General features: G+C 40.4%; 2 protein-coding genes across 3 annotated transcripts in view; one reads left to right on the top strand and one right to left on the bottom strand.

Moving 5' to 3' along the window:
* Window positions 1-1,246: 1,246 nt before the first annotated feature.
* LOC134540196 (uncharacterized) lies at window positions 1,247-16,666 on the top strand. Its single transcript, XM_063382772.1, has 5 exons — window positions 1,247-1,341; window positions 6,842-6,962; window positions 9,227-9,379; window positions 14,521-14,681; window positions 16,426-16,666. The coding sequence occupies exons 1-5, from the start codon at window positions 1,274-1,276 to the stop codon at window positions 16,583-16,585; spliced, it is 663 nt and encodes a 220-aa protein (XP_063238842.1). The 5' UTR covers window positions 1,247-1,273; the 3' UTR covers window positions 16,586-16,666.
* An 863-nt stretch (window positions 16,667-17,529) lies between these two features.
* The window catches only part of LOC134540436 (voltage-dependent calcium channel subunit alpha-2/delta-3), a 78,550-nt gene continuing 76,864 nt past the window's right edge, over window positions 17,530-19,215 (bottom strand). Inside the window, exon 28 of one of the 2 annotated variants that reach the window (XM_063383187.1) lies at window positions 17,530-18,633. In XM_063383187.1, coding sequence (XP_063239257.1) covers window positions 18,532-18,633 — 102 coding nt within the window. In that variant the 3' untranslated portion in view covers window positions 17,530-18,531. The remainder of the gene's footprint in view (window positions 18,634-19,215) is intronic. The other variant, XM_063383186.1, reaches the window with a different exon arrangement.

A 19,215-nucleotide genomic window follows, 5' to 3' on the forward strand; every position in this document is an offset into this window, starting at 1 on the left:
GCTATGGATAATATAAAGTTTTGAAGCATAAACATGTTACTCTTAATATAACCAGTATTAATTTACAAGTGTACTTTATTTGTAAATTAGGTTGTTTATCTGCAATAGGCTACTTTTCTTCATAGTAACATTGCAACAATGTAGCAATTTGCATTTTTATTACATTTTATTTTTACTTGAAAAAATTTGTTTATAATGTAATTTTTATTTTCAATGCAGTTTCTTTGTGTCTTTTTTTACTGTTGTAGGTTAATAGTGTTAATACCATAGAAATTAGCTTAATTTTTAAAATGGTAACTAGAGCAGGTTTTTGGAATATGGTCATGTTGAGAATTTTATGTCAAAACTCAAGTTCAACACAAACCAAAGTAATATGTTTAAGTAAAATTAGACAAATATTATTTTATATAATTTTTTTTTTCAGTTTTTGTATTTATTTTCTAGTGTTTGTTGCTGACCCGATTCGCCCTATTTAGTGACCCTATTCGCCATTAACCTTGGGCGAATAGGGTCAATTGCAGGGTTTGATATATGACCTCGTTGCTTGGAAAATATTTGAAGCAAAATTTGTTTTATTAGTGTAATCTGTATTAAACTAACCAATCTTTCTTCTGATAGCATAATTATTTAGTACTTTGTATTTTGGTGTTCTTAATTGAGTGTTTTGCATTTTTTGACCCGATTCAGACCATCGATCATAAATGTACTAAAATTGTATTAGAAAATATTAATTCGACCCTCCCTGGGCATCATTCCTAGAGACCGGAAAAATTCGCGGATTCATTTCGCGACATGCTGAAATGCAAATAATTGTACCTTTATGCAACTTCTGCTATTGGTTCACTGTTGACCTGGAGGACTGTGGGCCAACTATAGGCCCTCAGTCAAAGCAGTATCGAATCACGAGTCTCCCAGTTGAGACGCCTCACGAGTCAGTAGCCAATGAACAGGTGACGTTTGCCCAAGTGTGCACATGGATCGTGGAGTCTATCCTGGAGGTCAGTGAATACGCGAATTTTTCCAGTCCCTAATCATTCCCAATCCTCCCTTGGGCATGACGTCATCGTTCTGCGAGTGTGAGTCGGTGAATTTTCTCCAAACGCGTAGTCATTATTTAAACGCGTATTACGTCTTTCTTTACAGCGATAGCGGCACTCGATCTATGGACTACTTCACGTGCACCTCGTGTCTGCGAGGTGATAACGGTCCTTACTTAAGCGTCCCGCCCCGGAGTCGCCGCGGTAAACTCCTGCAGACAGTCCTCGCCGGCAAGATGTTGTTCCGCGTGCTGCCGTTGGTCTGCGCTGCCGTCGCCGCGGTCTCAGGAGCCGCCGTCGACCCGTAAGACACGCCCCCTCGTCCTCGGGCCATGCGTTCCTCCGCCAATAAGATTCCCGAGAGTAGCTGGGAAGTTGAAACAGCGCGGCATTCGTCTGTGTTTAGGTTCCTTCAGATACACACGTCTACTGTTGCAACACCAATCGCTAGAGACCGGAAAAATTTGCGAATTCATTTCGCGAAAGGCTAAAATACTAATAGTTATACCTCAGTGCTGCCTCTGCCATTGGCTCAAAACTCACCTGGATGACTCTGGGCCAATGCGGAAACGCCCGACCAAAGCTTTATCGAATCACAGGCTGCTACGCTGGTGCGTCTCACACGACAGCAGCCAATGAGTGGGTGGCATTTGACCGAGTGTACGCAGAACTGTGGAGTTCATCCTACAGGTCATTCCCTACTGGGAAGTTGAAACAGCGTGGCATCGTCTGTGTTTAGGTTCTTTCAGATACACACGTCTACTGTTGCAACACCAATCGCTAGGGACCTGAAAAATTCGCGGGTTTCGACGACTTCCAGGATAGTCTACACGGTCCTCTGTACACTCGGGCAAATAACGGCCAGTTCGTAGACTGCTGACTTGTGAGTCGTCTCAACTGGTATTGCCCCGAGATCCGTCACTTCTTTGGTTGAAGGTTTTCTCATTGGCCCAGAGTTGCCCAGACGAACAGCTGAGCCAGTAGCAAGAGCAGCTTAAAGGTATGCGTGTATGAATTTCAGACTATCACGAAATGAATTTGCGAATTTTTCCGGTCTCTACCAATCACAGTAATTACAGTGCGGAAGCAAACACGTTGCTGAGTGTCTCGGTCAAAAAAAAAAAAAAGCAACGAATTCTCTCGCAGGCGGTCCGCCAATCACAAGGAAGAAACCTCTGGTGCGGATGTAGCTAGTTGCAGTCTAATGGGCTAGTGTTATTGCTGCGGCTTCAATTACCTCCAGGATAGACTCCACGATCCTGTGCACACTCGGGCAAACTACACCTGCTCATTGGCTGCTGACTCGTGACCTTTTTTTTTTAACAGGGATGCTTGCGATTACGGTACTTCTTTTTGTTGGTGGTTTCCTATTGGCTATTAAATATTAAAAAGTAGTGGAGATAAACTACTACTTTGCGGAACACCGAATACCATGAAAGTGCATTTGCATCTTTTACTTAAAAGCATATATTTGTAAGATAATTAAAACACACACACATATATACCACGTATTGCTTGACGAAGCCTAAAATTGATAATTTTTTAATCGTAAGATTGTGTTGGAAAGTATCAAAAGCTTTGCTAATGTTGAAATAAATTTAATATTTTAGTTACATAATAATACGTGTGTGTGTGTGTGTGTTAAAGAATATCTTCCTGATTGAAAACGATGGGGTTTTTCAGAAATAATATTTTTTAGGAATAAAATTCTTAAATACTACATAACGATGATATTGGTCAATAGTTTGTGACTAAATTTTAACTGTCAATAATACTTCAAGAAACTATATACCGATAAATGGATCAACATTGGTATACAAGCATTATTTAAATGAAGTGTTAGCTGGAATATTGTAGATTGTTACTGCCTGAATCCAAGTCCGAAATATTATAATCTTAAATTGTATTGTATTGTATTGTAAATACATCTTTCCATTATTCCATATTTTCAAGTAAATCAGTGTGGTTATTAATTATAAATAATTTTCAATATGAAACCCCGAAACAATTGGTGAAAAGGCAAAGTGCGAATTTTAGTGTCTGTAAGCAAAGCATACGGTAGTTTAAATTTTAATATTATAGATTTTATGTATGTAGATAAATATATAAAAAATATTATATGTAAGTTATTTATATAATGATTTATGTTTAAAAACATGTTATAATGCAAACAAAATATATAATTTAAAAATTATATTGAACTGTAATCGAAATGCTTTATTAGTTTTAGAGCAATGAAAGTGGTAGTTGTACGGAAAAGGCCTGGGTTGAATTTCACAATTGGCCTCCCTGTGTTTGTGATGTCAGTGTCCTTTCAGCGAAATAATGTTTTTATTTGCCAAAACATTTACTGAAATAATAATTCGGCAATATTGAAGTAGATTTTTTACATCAATTGGCCTAACTTGAATGAGCGAGAAACTTATAAATTTTTCACTACGTTCGAGCTGTCAAGAAAATATATACTGATAAATGGTTGAAAACCCAACATCAGTATACAACCACTCACTGCCTGATACACACGTAATTCAAATATTTAATGTACAAAATCAAAAAAGTTTTAAATATTTGTTTGAGCTTTATTTATAACAGTTACTAAGAACTAAAACACTACAAAACTAAAAAAAAAAAAATACATTTTTGCAAAACTCCGTTCCCCCGGAGAAACCCCCGGAATGGCCACCGCATGGGGAGCCCAAGAAAAGAAACGGGCTCCCCATTTGGAAGCCACCTGGAAGGTTTTTTTCTATTCCACCCACCGTTTCTTTTGGTAGCCTGACTTGTTACAAGGGATTGTATTCATACCAGAAAAATGCCACCATTTTATCTGGGCAATCCTCCTTGGAGGAGCCGGGGCGCGAACCCGGGTCCTACAAGTCACAAGGCAGGCGCTCTACCCCAGAACCAGAGTGGTAGAGCGGATACTTGCAGTCTTCTTAACACTGACATTATGTTATTCCACGAGTTTACTGTATTTTCGTGTGTCATTAACACGTGCAGTAACATCTAACCTCGGTAATGAACAAATTTATGTATTCTTATGTTCTTCGTTCAGCATGAATTATGTAATTTCATAACAGTGAAATATAATTTGTATAACTAGTCTGGTAATTTTTTAGTTGATTTTCCGTAAACAAACTTACAGTCCCGCAGTACAATAATTATATAGACTTCTAAAAAAATAGGTAAAGAGACTGTCGATGGTAAAGTTATTTTGAAATAAATGTTAGATATTAAAAGTGTGTGTTTTGTTAAAAATTTGCATGTGCTTACAAGCATGAAGTTATTGTATAGCATTTTATTTATTTGGTTTTAAAGTCACAGAAAAGTTAACCTTGTTATATCACTTTTGGCTTTTTTTTATTTACCGTGCTTTATATGCGCAGCTAATACTGGAAAGCTATTCAAACAACTATTTGCAAATAGGCATTTTCAATATCTTAAATTAAGTACTAAATTAATGATAGTGTTGGAGATGTCAAATTAAAAAAAATACATTTCATACTGACATCGCCGGAATTTTTGGATAATGATAGTACTGACCTTAAATTAATCAGTTTTTGATGACTAAGAATTTAGATGACACTAGTTTTGTGAGATTTGCTTACTTATTAAGAAAAATATTCAAATTATTTGAATACAATCTCCCAACTTCCGAGCTCCGTTGTTAAGGGCGTCATTATTTTATATTTATATTAAACACTGATCATCTTTTAGACTCTTTCAATTGTTTAACTTTCACGAAATGAAAAATATATACAACGCATACTTTATGTATAATTAGCTGCCAAAGTTACATTTTTAACGTGAATTAAATTTATTGCAGAACTGAAACTTTTTAGGTTTAACTGCAATGGCACTGGCTCTACGTCATGATATGGTTTGCATTTCTATCACAAAAACTAATTTCATGTTTCTTGGCTGTCAAAATCATAACAAATTTGAGAATTTTGAAATTCCAGGTAAAATTAATTAATATTTTCTGAAAGAAATTCAAACCATTTCTTGCTGTAGCTAGTGGCTTTGCAGTTAAACCTAAAAAGTTTCAGTTCTGCAATAATTTAAATTCTCCTTATTCGTACAACCCAAAAACTTTAAAAATGTAACTTTGGCAGCTAATTATGCAAAAAAGTATGTGCTTTATATATATATATATATATATATTTTTTTTTTCACTTCGTGAAAGTTAAACAATTGAAAACGTCTACAAGTTTATCTGTAATCAAAGTAAATATAAAATCATGACCTGAAATGGGAGGCACGCCCTTAAGAAGGCAAACAGGCGAGTGCAAGAAGGACGTTCTTGCCGTTGACTATAACCCTTTGAGGCACACAGAAATATATTAAAAATAAATTAGAATCTATTGTGTAACTTTTTAAGGAAAAATTAAAGCAGCCAATGTTGCTTGTTCTTGTTAGGACCGCCAGATAGCAGCACAAGGCTTACTCACGCGAGGTATTTCGGCAATACCACTGGGACATTGCAAATAGTAACATATTTATAAAGTGGTATCATGGAAATACCACTATGAAACAACAAGTTTTCGAATGTTTTTGTCGGCGTACTAAGATCACCCTTCAATCTAAGCGTTATCAGTAGGTACACGTAAACTCACGAAGGCACGAGGATCTATGATCCCTGGATGATTTGCAGACCAGCCTTCTAAGGAGAAAAAAACGTATTTGGGCTCTTTATGTTGCTGGAATTTAAAATCTCGTCGACAGCTAAATCATTCATTAAAAGGGAGGTTGTCTGTATAGTCGGTTTACGGACGATAATTTTACGTGATAACGTCATAAGAAAACATTGATGAAAAATTGCATACTTTTTTTAATTTTCAAATATTATGTACAGTTTTTGCAAATTTAATTGAAATATTTGTTTAAATATAATCACGAACAATTAGTAATAGAAATAAACTGATATCAAATCAATGTCAGTAAATTTTTAATTTGGAATGACGAAATTTGACAAATTAATTTAAAAAAAATGAAATTGCTGCTTATAAAAAGCCCGGCTTATCCTGTTTGATATTATAAAAGATTTTCTCGCACGGTGGTTGGCCGGTTCTTGCACGCTCGGTATTGGGCGGAACGTGACAATGAGTCATGCTTTTTCGTGCGTGCAGCCGGCGTTCATCGATTTATAAGACGTTATCAGTCTAGAGACCTGTAAAATTCGCGATTTCAAATCCCTAAAGGATAGAGACTCCATGATCATCTATGCACTCGTGCAAATTACATCTGCTGATTGGTTACCGACTCGTAACACCTGTTGACTGGAATGATCGTGATTCGCTAATTCTTCTGTTAAAGGTTTTTTCATTGGCCCAGAGTCATTCAGATAAACTGTGGCCCAATCACTGAAGCAAAATAATGTCAGAAGTATTTGGACTCTATCCTATCGCGAAATGAAACCGCGAATTTTACAGGTCTCTAGTTATCACGTTAAAAAAAAATTCAAGGCGAACGTATTCGACAACAGCGTGGTTATAATCAGGGGCGCAACAACTAAATTTCCAAAAGGGGGGGGGGCATATACCTTTTTATAAAGAATCATCGATCCCCCCCCCCCTTATGAAGCGGGTGGTCCGGGGATCCTCCCCCGGGAAAATTTGTATTTCAAGGTGGAAAATGGTGCTATTTAAACATTTTTATTATCTAAAAATAAATTACACAGCACTTTCTTTGCCCCCACTTCAAGGTTTCAGAGGGGGGGGCAAAATACCCTTTCCCCCCCTGTTGTTGCGCCCCTGGTTGTAGCAGTTCTGGAGACGTGGACACGGCGTGATTGTTGCTCGCAGGAGATGGTCGACGAGCTACAACGACCAGGTGGATGCCGTGTTGAACCGGGTGAAGCTGTACGGACCGCAGATGGGACTGGACCCCATGCCGCTGCCGGACATCAACAGGACAGTGTCCGTGGTGAGTGTCCAGCCCCGCGCCGAACATTCGTGTGTGTGGTGGATGAGGGAATGGAGGGGGATGAGGTGATGAGGGGAAGGAGTGGGATAGTGGAGGGGAGGAGGGGGAGTAGAGGGGTGGGCGAGGTGCGGTAAGGAGGTTTTTTTTTCCCCTAACCTAAGTTAAAACTAAGTGTGTAAGGGAGGGGTCTAGGTAGGGAAGACTCTAAGTGCGTCTCAGGGCAAGCCCTATACGCTATAAACATGCGGGTTTTTAACCATGCAGAAAAGGTCACGTGCATCATGTGCTAGGAGGGGATTGGCCAGCCATGGCAGACGTTTTCGCCATGACTAACTCCCCTCAGGGGAAGTGGTGAAGGAGGGGAGAGGAAGGGAAGGAGGGGGAGTACAGGGGTGGGCGAGGAGGGGTAAGGAGAGAAGTTTTTTTTTTCCTAACCTAAGTTAAAACTAAGTGTGTAAGGGAGGGGTCTAGGTAGGGAAGACTCTAAGTGCGTCTCAGGGCAAGCCCTATACGCTCTAAACATGTGGGTTTTTAACCATGCAGAAAAGGTCACGTGCATCATGTGCTAGGAGGGGATTGGCCAGCCATGGCAGACGTTTTCGCCATGACTAACTCCCCTCACTCTTAATTCTAGACTAAAACTAGATAAGTTGGGCCCAGGTAAAACCTCCATAGACAGAGGGAAAACCCTGGGCACATACATGCGGGATGCAAAGGTCATGCATTATTACAAGCAGGTGGATTACAGGAATAGAAGGATGGTCCTGGAAGAAGAGTGGGGCGTGGTAGAAGTTCTTTTTTTTTTTTCCTAACCTAAGTTAAAACTAAGTGTGTAAGGGAGGGGTCTAGGTAGGGAAGACTCTAAGTGCGTCTCAGGGCAAGCCCTATACGCTCTAAACATGCGGGTTTTTAACCATGCAGAAAAGGTGGATTAGGGAATGGAGGGGGATGAGGTGATGAGGGGAAGGAGTGGGATAGTGGAGGGGGAGGAGGGGGAGTAGAGGGGTGGGCGAGGTGCGGTAAGGAGGGTGGAGGATGAGGGAATTGAGGGGTTTGAGGTGATGAGGGGAAGGAGAGGGATAGTGGAGGGGGAGAAGGGGGAGTAGAGGGGTGGGCGAGGTGCGGTAAGGAGGGTGGAAGATGAGGGAATGGAGGGGGATGAGGTGATGAGGGGAAGGAGAGGGGGAGAAGAGTGGGAGGAGGGGGAGTAGAGGGGTGGGCGAGGTGCGGTAAGGAGGGTGGTGGAGGAATAGGGAATGGAGGGGGATGAGTTTTTTTTTTTTTTCCTAACCTAAGTTAAAACTAAGTGTGTAAGGGAGGGGTCTAGGTAGGAAAGACTCTAAGTGCGTCTCAGGGCAAGCCCTATACGCTCTAAACATGCGGGTTTTTAACCATGCAGAAAAGGTCACGTGCATCATGTGCTAGGAGGGGATTGGCCAGCCATGGCAGACGTTTTCGCCATGACTAACTCCCCTCACTCTTAATTCTAGACTAAAACTAGATAAGTTGGGCCCAGGTAAAACCTCCATAGACAGAGGGAAAACCCTGGGCACATACATGCGGGATGCAAAGGTCATGCATTATTACAAGCAGGTAGATTACAGGAATAGAAGGATGGTCCTGGAAGAAGAGTGGGGCGTGGTAGAAGTTCTACTATGCAAGGGGTGGGGCACTTGGACTTTTAGTCCGCATTGGTTTGGTCAGGTCTGGTCTTTTTGGGGGCGGCTTATGCCGTTTCCCGTCGTGCTGCCAGTTAGCACTCATTGTGGCTGTGTAATATGATCGTGTAAGTGGGGCGGTCGCGAACTGTGGCGTCGGACTAGACTCCAGAGTGGTGACATAGCTTCAGGTCGACCTGTCGCCAGTAAAAGGCTGTCGGTCAGTTAGAGAAATTGCCACGAGGGGGATGAGGTGATGAGGGGAATGATGGGTTAGTGGAGGGGGAGGAGGGGGAGTAGGCGAGGTGCGGTAAGGAGGGTGGAGGATGAGGGAATGGAGGGGTTTGAGGTGATGAGGGGAAGGAGAGGGATAGTGGAGGGGGAGGAGGGGGAGTAGAGGGGTGGGCGAGGTACGGTAAGGAGGGTGGAGGATGAGGGAATGGAGGGGGATGAGGTGATGAGGGGAAGGAGAGGGGGAGAAGAGTGGGAGGAGGGGGAGTAGAGGGGTGGGCGAGGTGCGGTAAGGAGGGTGGTGGAGGAATAGGGAATGGAGGGGAGAGGAGTGGGAGGAGGTCGGCAGGGCCCTGCACAGACCCCGTGTTGCAGGACTTCCTGTTCGAGAAGCTGTCGGCGGGCGCGACCAACACCCAGGGCGTGCTGCAGGGCGGCACCACGCTCCGCCGCACCGGCAACGCCACGGCGCGCGTCGAAGGCAGCGCCGTCTACGTGCAGGCGGACGTGGACTTCGTCAACCTGGACGTGAGTGCAGCGGACGTGTCGCGCTCGCGATGGTCTGACATTCATACACGCATACCTTTGAGCTGCTCTTGCTATTGGCTCGCTGTAAGGGCGCCCATATGATAATTTGTAGGGGGGGGCCAGACTTAGGGGTATGAAGTATTTTTAATCTTTTGGAAGACTTAACTGCGGCTTGTTACTAGCCATAAAATAGTTCCAGTTCTGACCCTGTTAAAATTTTTTGTCCTGTTACTAAAATACTAGACCACAGTACTCATTCGCCATAAAAAAAAATCTTTATTGGCTACTTTATTAATTAAATATTAACTATTTTATTGAAACAAATGAATTTTTAGCATTAAAAATGCAGGAATACAGTCCTTAAACTTTTACAGCGTCTCGGGTACACGGATATCAAGAATACAGTCCTTCAACTAATTGCTCTCTTTACCCCTAAATAAATGTCGCGTACAAATTAAATTAAAATAATTATAAAGTTGAAAACGTGTTGGTCAAAAGATTCAACTTTGGGAGAGAAACGATTTAAATATGTTATCACAGTCAGAAAACAGTTGTTTTTAAATGTAACACCTGAAATACGCTTATAATTATAGTCAAAAATTGTTTCACAATTAAATGAATATTACTATGTTTCGATATGAATCATAATTGCTTATCATTTAGAATTAGCACAGATGGATTCAGTAGTCGAGGACTATAAGTTTATTAAGTGATAGTAAAGCGCAGAAAAAATTAGTTTATTATTAAACTAGACAATTTAACCAAACAGTATTTATTTAGAGGTTAAGGAATTAAGTGACACCAAAACCAATGAAAATAATCGAAAATTTCTAAATGCTGACATAACTCATAATCAGCTTTACACAGAAGAGTTTAGTTCAGCGCAATTAATCCACACAAAACAACTGGACAATATGTCGACGCGTATTTTAAGAATATAAGAAGATCCACATCGCAGTATAATTTTTTTTCGTGTCGTGTGGTGCGGGCCCATAGGCTACAGCCTAGATAGCCTGCGCGTAAATACGGCCCTGATAAACCCTTAAATAACATGTTCAGTACTTAACTTCAGAATTAAGAGTACATTAGAACCTCGATTTTACGGAGCCCGGACTCAACGAAGCCGGGTTTTTACGAATACATTTTTCAGGAACCAACTAAAATTCGGAAATTTTGACACCAAAATATATTTAATAAAAATTAAAAAAACACTATGAAAACATATAAAAATATTAATTTTTTATGCACAGCGTATTCATATTTTAAAGCTAATACAACAGCCATTTACCGTTAGTGAATATTGTATAAGTTATTGCGGCATCAAACTCAAAATCGAAAAGAAAAAATGGACTAGTTACACTTTATTTGTCGCAAAGTTTGAAATTTCTTCGATTGAAAAATTATGTCAAGGCCGTAAAAATATATATTTTACCGCAAATGAACTATACTCAACATTACTTACTCATTCCAACATTTCCAGCTCGTGAGCATAGCAACTGAGCTTGAAACCTTGTGAAGCGTGAGAGAAAGAAACGATATTGAGTAGCTACTTCCTCTCCTTTCCGCTAATATCCAACAACCCATGCCATTAGGCATTATCTTGACATGTGTCGCATTCATTACCTTCGCTGCATCGGTTTCCCAGTAAAAAACGCTCAAAAATGGTATAACTGACAGCAAGTAGACGTGACGAGCGAATTTTCAACTAAGTTTTTTTTAACTTACTATACAAACAAATAATTCCCTGTGGCTATCACAAATTCAAGGGCTTCTCGCACTAAAATGTACTGTGTTTTTAATGAATGTCTGTCGTTACAGAGCAGCGTTTTTCTTCACCAAATAAGCCTATGATTAGAGACAGTAAAAATTCGCGGATTCCTTTCAAGACAGGCTGGAATCCAAACTCATTTAGCTTAATGCTGCGTCAGTGATTGGACCGCAATTTACCTGAAGGACTCTAGGCCAATGGCAAAGACTCAACTAAAGAAGTATCGAATCATAAGAATCGCAATAAACAGGTGTCCCGAGTCGGTAGCCAATGACCAGGTGATAGTTGCCCGAGTACATAGAGAATCGTGGAGTCTATCCGAGTGGTCATTGAAACCGCGAATTTTTTCAGTCCCTACCTATGATCACTTTTATGAAACAGTACAGGTGTACACTGAACTGTGTGCTTGATCTCCTCGATTATGTTACTAAAAGTGCGTTCATTCATATTCTTCAAGCCTATCTGTTAAAGATTAACTGATAAATATGATAAGGTGAAGTCCATAAAAATGCAAGGCAGGGAATTCTTCCAGCTCATCAACCTAACCCTGGAAAGTCTCGTCTGTTTTCAGTTGTCTCTGGCAAGGAGTGAACAAGTTTGCAAACTCAAATATAAATTTATTTTAGTAGCACGCGTCTTACGAAAAGGAAAGATATCCAAGAAAGGCATGTCGGACAACCTACTGTCACCACACAAAAGTTAACATGATGCAATGCGTGGTGCAACTGTGTTTAGTCGCTGTGATGTCACTATGCAATGAGGCAAGTTGTGGAATGTTAAAAAAAAATAAGGGGAACGCAAGGGAGGGCAGAGGGCAGATGGCAGTCTTGTTTTTACTATTTAATATTATATATATTCCGTTCAATAAATTATAACATGTATCTTCACGGGGTGGGGTGTTTAAAATTTTATGAAGATAACGATTTTACGAATGCAATCCAAGCGACCGTGAGCGTACGTAAAATCGAGATTCTAGTGTAAATTGCTTACGAGTCTACTGAAGGTAGCGGAATCCTTATCCCTTTAAACACTTTTGAAGGGAAAAAGTGGTTTTCCTCAAATTCAAAATTCCAACATAAATTTTACGTTGTAGACTTTTCTGGACAATAATTCTTATTTGAGTAACTTTAAAGGTGTTAGCTTACCTTAAAAATTGTGAATAATCTGAACGGATGTGACGAATGAGGAAATCTAAGAAACACTACATAATAACACTTTCACTGATTTATTTACACTTAAGTTATTTATACTGACTGAATACACTAAACTAAATCTAGACCAGATGCATAAAACTGTAGACCTAAAGACTATTGAAAAATCTCTGTTTTGAGATGTTATTTGTGAACATACACATTATGACGAAAAAGTAGCAAAACATTTCGCCGTCTACAAGCACGTGTCAACTGTCGCGTCGTCTAAACTCTGACTGTTCTAAATCTGTTGTGTTGTGTTATCGCGTGAGCTTGGGTAGCATTACGAAGGGGAATGACTCGCCACGGGCGTTGCGCTTGAACAGCGTTTTCTCCCTGTACACAACACCTTATATCGCAGCGGCAGAAACTAATGCTTGAACTAACATAAAAAATGAAGCAGACATGTAAAAAACGATATACAATAATATCTTCGTGTTGAACCACTTCTACATAATACCGAATTTAAATAATTTTCTTTAAAGTAAAGCACCTGACTACACTATTTTTTTTCCTTCCCTGAAAGCTAGGGGGGGGCCACGGCCCCCCCCTGCCCCCGGGTATGGGCGCCCTTGCTCGCTGTTCGTCTGGGCGACTCTGGACCAGTGAGAAAACCCTCGACCAAAGAAGTGACGAATCTCGGGCAAACCAGTTGAGACGACTCACAAGTCAGCAGCCAACGAACAGGCGTTATTTGCCCGAGTGTACAGAGGACTGTGTAGACTATCCTGGAGTTCATCGAAACAGCGAATTTTTCAGATCCCAAAACATCACGCTTTTAGGACTCCGTGGACATTTAAGCAGAGACCGGAAAAATTCGCGGTTTTCACTGACCTAATAGGATAGACTCCATGATCCTTAATGCACTTGTGAAAATTATATCTGCTCGTTTTTCAAAGAAAAACTTCCTATTGTTGCTGTTTCCATGGTGCGATTTTTTGAAAAATTGTATATAATTTTTTTTAATTTAATGGTCCATAGACCCCAAAACCATCGTCAACTCAAAAATTATATATATATATATATAGTTATATATATAGTTATCGTGTCCACTATATATATATATATATATATATATATATATATATATATATATATATATATAGTGGACACGATAACTGTCGCAATTTTTCAAAAATCACTTACAAACTGATACCTCAAATCTAGTAGAGAGGAAAATCTGGATCTAGTTCGTTAGGCAATATCCTATATTCAACCAAAGGGATAGTAATGGGGAAGTTTTTTTTTTAATTAGAAAAATCGTTTCAACTCCCATGATATGGAGAACATCACATCCGTTCGAAATGTCCGGGCCCCTCCTGATGGCTATGAGTAGAGACAGGAAAAATTCGCGAATTCATTTCGCGAAAGACTGAAATACAAATAGTTATACCTCAGTGCTGCCTCTGCTGTTGGTTCACAACTCACTTGGATGACTCTGGGCCAATGGGAAACACCCGACCAAAGCTTTATCGAATCGCAGGCTGCTACGTTGGGACGCCTCACAAGACGGCAGCCAATGAGTAGGTGGCATTCGACCGAGTGTACGCAGAACTATGGAGTTCATCCTGGAGGTCATTGAACCCGCGAATTGTTTTCCTGTCCCTAGCTATGAGTAGGGACACCTGTATTTCGCGAATACATTTCGTGTCAAGGTATTTCACAAAATACTGTAACTTTTCTCCTGTGGTTATTGGCTGAGGTCGGTGAGAGGAGTCGTCCCGCTCTTGACGGGGCCAATGAGAATGTGGTCACCGTACTGCTGCACCCTCACAATTTGCCATGACTAGAGACCTGCAAAATTCGCGGATTCATTCGGTGATAGGCTAGAATTCAAACACATACATCTCTTAGATAATTTTGCTATTGGCTTACTGTTCATCTGGACGAATCTGAACCAGTTATAAACCCTCAACCAAAGAAGGATCGAATCACAGACAAACCAGCTGAGACGACTTACAAGTCGGCAGCCAGTGAACTTGCGTTATTTGCCCGAGTGTACAGGGGTATGTGCAGTCTATCTATCCTGAAGGCCATCGAAACCGCGAATTTTGCAGGTCTCTAGCCATGACTCTTAGAAAAAGCTACAGTGTTTTGTGAAATACCTTTGACATGAAATGAAATCGCGAAATGAAGGTGTCCCTAGCCACGGGTGACCGACGCACCGCGCCTCTTGTTCGCAGTACGTGTACACGAGCAGAGTGGAGTTCCTGGGCCTGAGCACCAGCGGGCAGGTCACCGGCTCCATAAACGACCTGGTGCTCAACATGACCTTGAAGGTGGACCTGTCGGGCTCCACCCACGCAGAGGAGGAGCTCTCCGACCTGACGGTCAAGAACACCGGGTGAGTGGCGCATGGGCGTCGCGAGGATATATATTTTTGGGGGGGACTTCAATTGATTTAGTTGTTTGAGGAATAACCATCCCCTGGGGGGGGGGGGGAAAGCGGGGGGTCCCGGGGGTCCTCCCCCGGGAAAATTTGGGGTTTGAAGGTGCAAAAATGTTTTTTTTTTTTTTTTTTTTTTTTTTTAGGCGTTTTTCTTTCCTAAATATTTTAATTATAGGTGTTTGCAATACATAATTCATTTTTTTATGAAAAAATATTTTCAGAGAAATAAATTTGTAAAAACACAGTCAACATATCTGCTGGTGCTATTTCCACACAAAATCATTAATTTAAACATCAGGAGAAACTACGAAACTAAATATATTATTGGAGGGGACGAAATTGAAGACTTTTATTATTGGGGGGGGGGGGGGGCGGCGCGTATGTGCCCCCCCCCCCCGTCCCCGTCCCCCCCGGTTGCGACGCCCATGATGTGTCGGGTCGCGCACAGGCGAGACTCCTTTGTCCTGAACTGGAAACAACTTCTTTTGGGGCTCTCCCCTCTTTCCAGACCTGCAAAAGCAGGCCTATAGTATTTTATTCCGATATTTTTACATCAGCCACTCCACTTCCAAAAAAAAATCCTGCCTACACCTGCGTTACAGATATATTTTTATTCACTAGCTTGAATCAAGCAGTCCTTGCCATATGCCAAAATTAGTTATGAATTTTTGTTTTGACTTTTTAACAAATAGCAGATAAACTGTAGCATTTATATCCGGTGCCAAAAATTTTTGTAACGAAACAAAATGTGCAGTGATTAAAGTGTGGTAATCCTGTATAAATTGTTCTGGATATAAAATATAACTTTGGCCGGAAATTTGTCCCCGTGAAACATTGTTGTGGAAGAGATATAAAGAGAGCACTACGTTGCTTGAGGTCCTGTCCACCCTAACAAACACCCAATCTGCTCCTTCCACTGCACTCTTTGGTTTTCGACGCAGCCCTGGCCAAGAGACCGGGCAAGGGGTCATGTCTGAATCCATGCTTGCCAACTAGTTTCCTTGGGGTGCTCGCATTTCCCCATCTCTCCGCCTTCCCATCACTGGTCTGTGTCCCTGCAGTTCAGTTAACTTTCCCTCGCTGCCTTGACTCCTGCCCGCTACGTCTTGTACACGACAATAAGTGTCTGCCGAGACAGCCTCATTTCAACGGTCTTCCTCCGCATCCGAACTGATTCGTGTCCTTGGAGACCTGGAACAGTCTTGGAAACGACTCCTGAACACACAGAATATTGCTAACCACTTAAATCCAGCTGCAATATAACCAACAAAATAAAATATCTCCATTGTTAAAACTGCCAATTTCTATCTTGAGTGTATGTCTGAATTTTCAGAGTTTTTATGGGTGAAAAATTATTTATATACACACCATACACCACTTTACTCATATCTTGTACCTATTAGTGTGATAGAAAGCGGTCTCGATCCTTCACATGTTAATCAGAAGTCCAGGATTCAATTTCTGTCCATGTCAAGTATTTTCTAGGGTGAAAAATTCCTTCCTAAATTTCATGACTATAGTCCTGAACATTTAAAAAAATTTCTAACGTGCTCCAAAACATGCCCCAGGCCTTTGACTTCCCTGCCAAAAGCGTTGCCAACTCTGCCAATTTATTGAAATTGCCTCTATGGTAGCTGGTAGAATATCTAAGCATTAGTCATTCCACGATCCACTAATACGGTTGCATTTTTCTCGACAGAGGACTGACCGTGCACTTCGACAACGGAATGACCTTGCTCGACGAGTTGATTGACGCCATATCCGACGAGTTCACGGAGATCTTCAAAAACAACATCGTGAGCTACGTTCAACCCGAAATCAAGAAAGCAGTAGAGTACGCCATCAAGAAGATCGATTAAATTATTGCAGTAACGGACATCGCAGTTATCAGAACACGAGTTGTAAATACCCCACAAATAAAAGTAAATTTCTTTTTCCAAGGCCTGTTCCATTTATTGAATGAAATGTAATTTTTCATTGGTGACTTGATGTGAATACCGTAGCTCAACTTGGCAATTTCGTTAATTTTTCTGGTGAAATGATACTCTTTTAATGCATGTACAAATTAATAACTTATTCTAATGAGTTAATGAATGACATGTATTCTGAAAGACTATAAATGGATAACAAAATCATAAATGCTGAAATAATATATCATAGGTAAGTAATCAAGTGTATTCAAAACTCAAATTGTAAAACAAACCTAAGGGACCCAAGTTTTGGCCTTTTATTCTTATTTACACTATTTAGATTAACTTAATTAATTTTAACTCTCACAATAGGAAGGAGGAAAATAAATAGGTGAGCTAGAAACTAGAAGAAATAAAATATTACGGTAGGTAAGCATTTTAATCTTACTCCAATTTGTGAGATCATGAAAATCATTTGTGTGAACTAGACTTTTTTAAATATATAATGAGCTTTGGTCTTGCTATAATGAAATTGACTTCTCAAGGCTTTCACAGACTCTCTAGAGAAGTTCTAGGGCCCGTATAGATGCCACAGTTCTGGGTAAGTACAGTATACAAGGAGAGCAGTGATGAAGTGGCATAAACAAAGACGCTGATGATGGACGTTACTTGGAGTAAAAACAAAATTATATTAAATGAAAAAGGAAGAGGAAAGTAGGGGGGGGGGGGGGGGAGGGAATTAGAGATGTTTGTTTTCTGGAAAAGTATTCTTGGGGAAGTTTTTATGCTAAACCGGAAATTTTTCACAGAAATTCATTGTTTTAGCAAAACATTTGAAAATGGTAAACATATTTCAATTTGAAATATCAGAAATAAATAAAATTCTTAAAAAATATTTTATCATAATTCTTTATCAATATATTTTATTTACATATTTTCTTAACAAAGCAATAATATGAATATCACAAACAACAGATCTTATATATCCAATTAAACACAGTTCTAGTATATACAATATGTTTATAAATTTCATACAAAGTAATCAACTTAATGTTTCGTTGAATCTCTCTCCTTCAATAGAGTGACTTACTTAAAAGTCATATTTTCGAGCATGCATGTATTAAAGTTGATTAAATTTTGAAACATTAACTTGCATGAAAGTGTGTACTTAGAAAAATCGAGATATTTCAAATTCTTAACTTATATAGACTAAATGGGGTGCTCCAGACCAAAGTGATGAAAGATAAGAATTTTAGAGTTTTAGTTTGCCACACCACATAAAAATTTAGACATGTCAGCGGTGAAATTTGTAGCTAACTTAAGCTGCAAAATTCTTGACTACTCAGGGTGTCTACGAATACCTACCTGAACCAATTTCAGGACTTTTTCAGAACGTTTTTATAGAATTATGCTACAAATTTTTTTTTTATCAAAGGGTGATTTTTAAATCTAGATGTATAAACAAAATAAAAAAGCAACAATTCACAGGAACGTACCGATTTGTTTTACGTTAGAAAGCTAGATGTTTTTTTAGAGGTAATTACCACACGCAACTATAAAGTGAAGCGAGGTATAAACAAAAAAAAGGAACTTAGCAAAAGTCTGCTGGAAATTACCAAAGTTTTTTTTTTGATTTCCGTAGCACCATCACTGCTTATCTAGGGATATTTTTTGTAACTTTTGAGACCAGTCCTTCACAGCTGCCTAACTTTTTTCCCCGGTCTTTCATTTTCGACCTGCACACACCCTGCTGCCAAGTTCCGGAGACCCCTCGAACGTCAGCTAATTTCCCGACAAGGCCGTGCCCAGAAGAGCCACCGTGAACTGTTCACAAAAACCAAGCACAGTTATCACAGTCGAGACGAAGGGTGAAGGGTGACGGTGGCGGGCGGGTCTCAGCTCAGGACGAAGTACGCGAAGCCCCAGCTCGGCAGAAGCAGCAGGACGCTGGTGTGGACGGCCGAGCTCCCTCCGCACTGGTCCTTGATCTCGCTCTCCTGAGAAACCAGGCGGAAAACGACGACGACATCATCGCGTATCTAGGCTGCCCAGCAAATTACATATTTCACGCCTGAACCTGGGATTTTTCCGAAAGCGGAAAAAGTTGCAGTGAACCTGCTGGTTTTCTCCTACTACTCCTGTTTTTCTCCCCACAAGGGCGGGGCTGGGTGGACCCCTGGATCCAGGGCCCAGCCGTGTTTATTCTTATCTCAGTGTGTGAAATAAATATACATACTCGCTGTGGTTATTTTTAAAGTAAAATAATTTTACAAACAAAAGCTTAGTTTGGACTTACAAAAATAGTAACCATAATTTTAACCCTGTATTTTCAGGTTAAATGACATTCTAAAAAAAGAGTGTAGGTAAGAAATAACCATGCATTTATAATGTAGTACAAGACTGTAAAATTATGATGAGGGGGAGGTGTCTCTGATCCTGGGTCCAGAACCCGTAATCGAATGTGGGGGGCCATGCCCCCCACACACCCATTAATTTCGTCAATGTTCTGTTCTCACATCATCGGTCCCATCGTCGCTCGGGTCCTCGACGTCAACGAGATCGCAAACCAAAATTCGTTA

The sequence above is a fragment of the Bacillus rossius genome, chromosome 16 (assembly GCF_032445375.1).
Source record: "Bacillus rossius redtenbacheri isolate Brsri chromosome 16, Brsri_v3, whole genome shotgun sequence".
In the NCBI taxonomy this organism is placed as follows: domain Eukaryota; kingdom Metazoa; phylum Arthropoda; class Insecta; order Phasmatodea; family Bacillidae; genus Bacillus; species Bacillus rossius.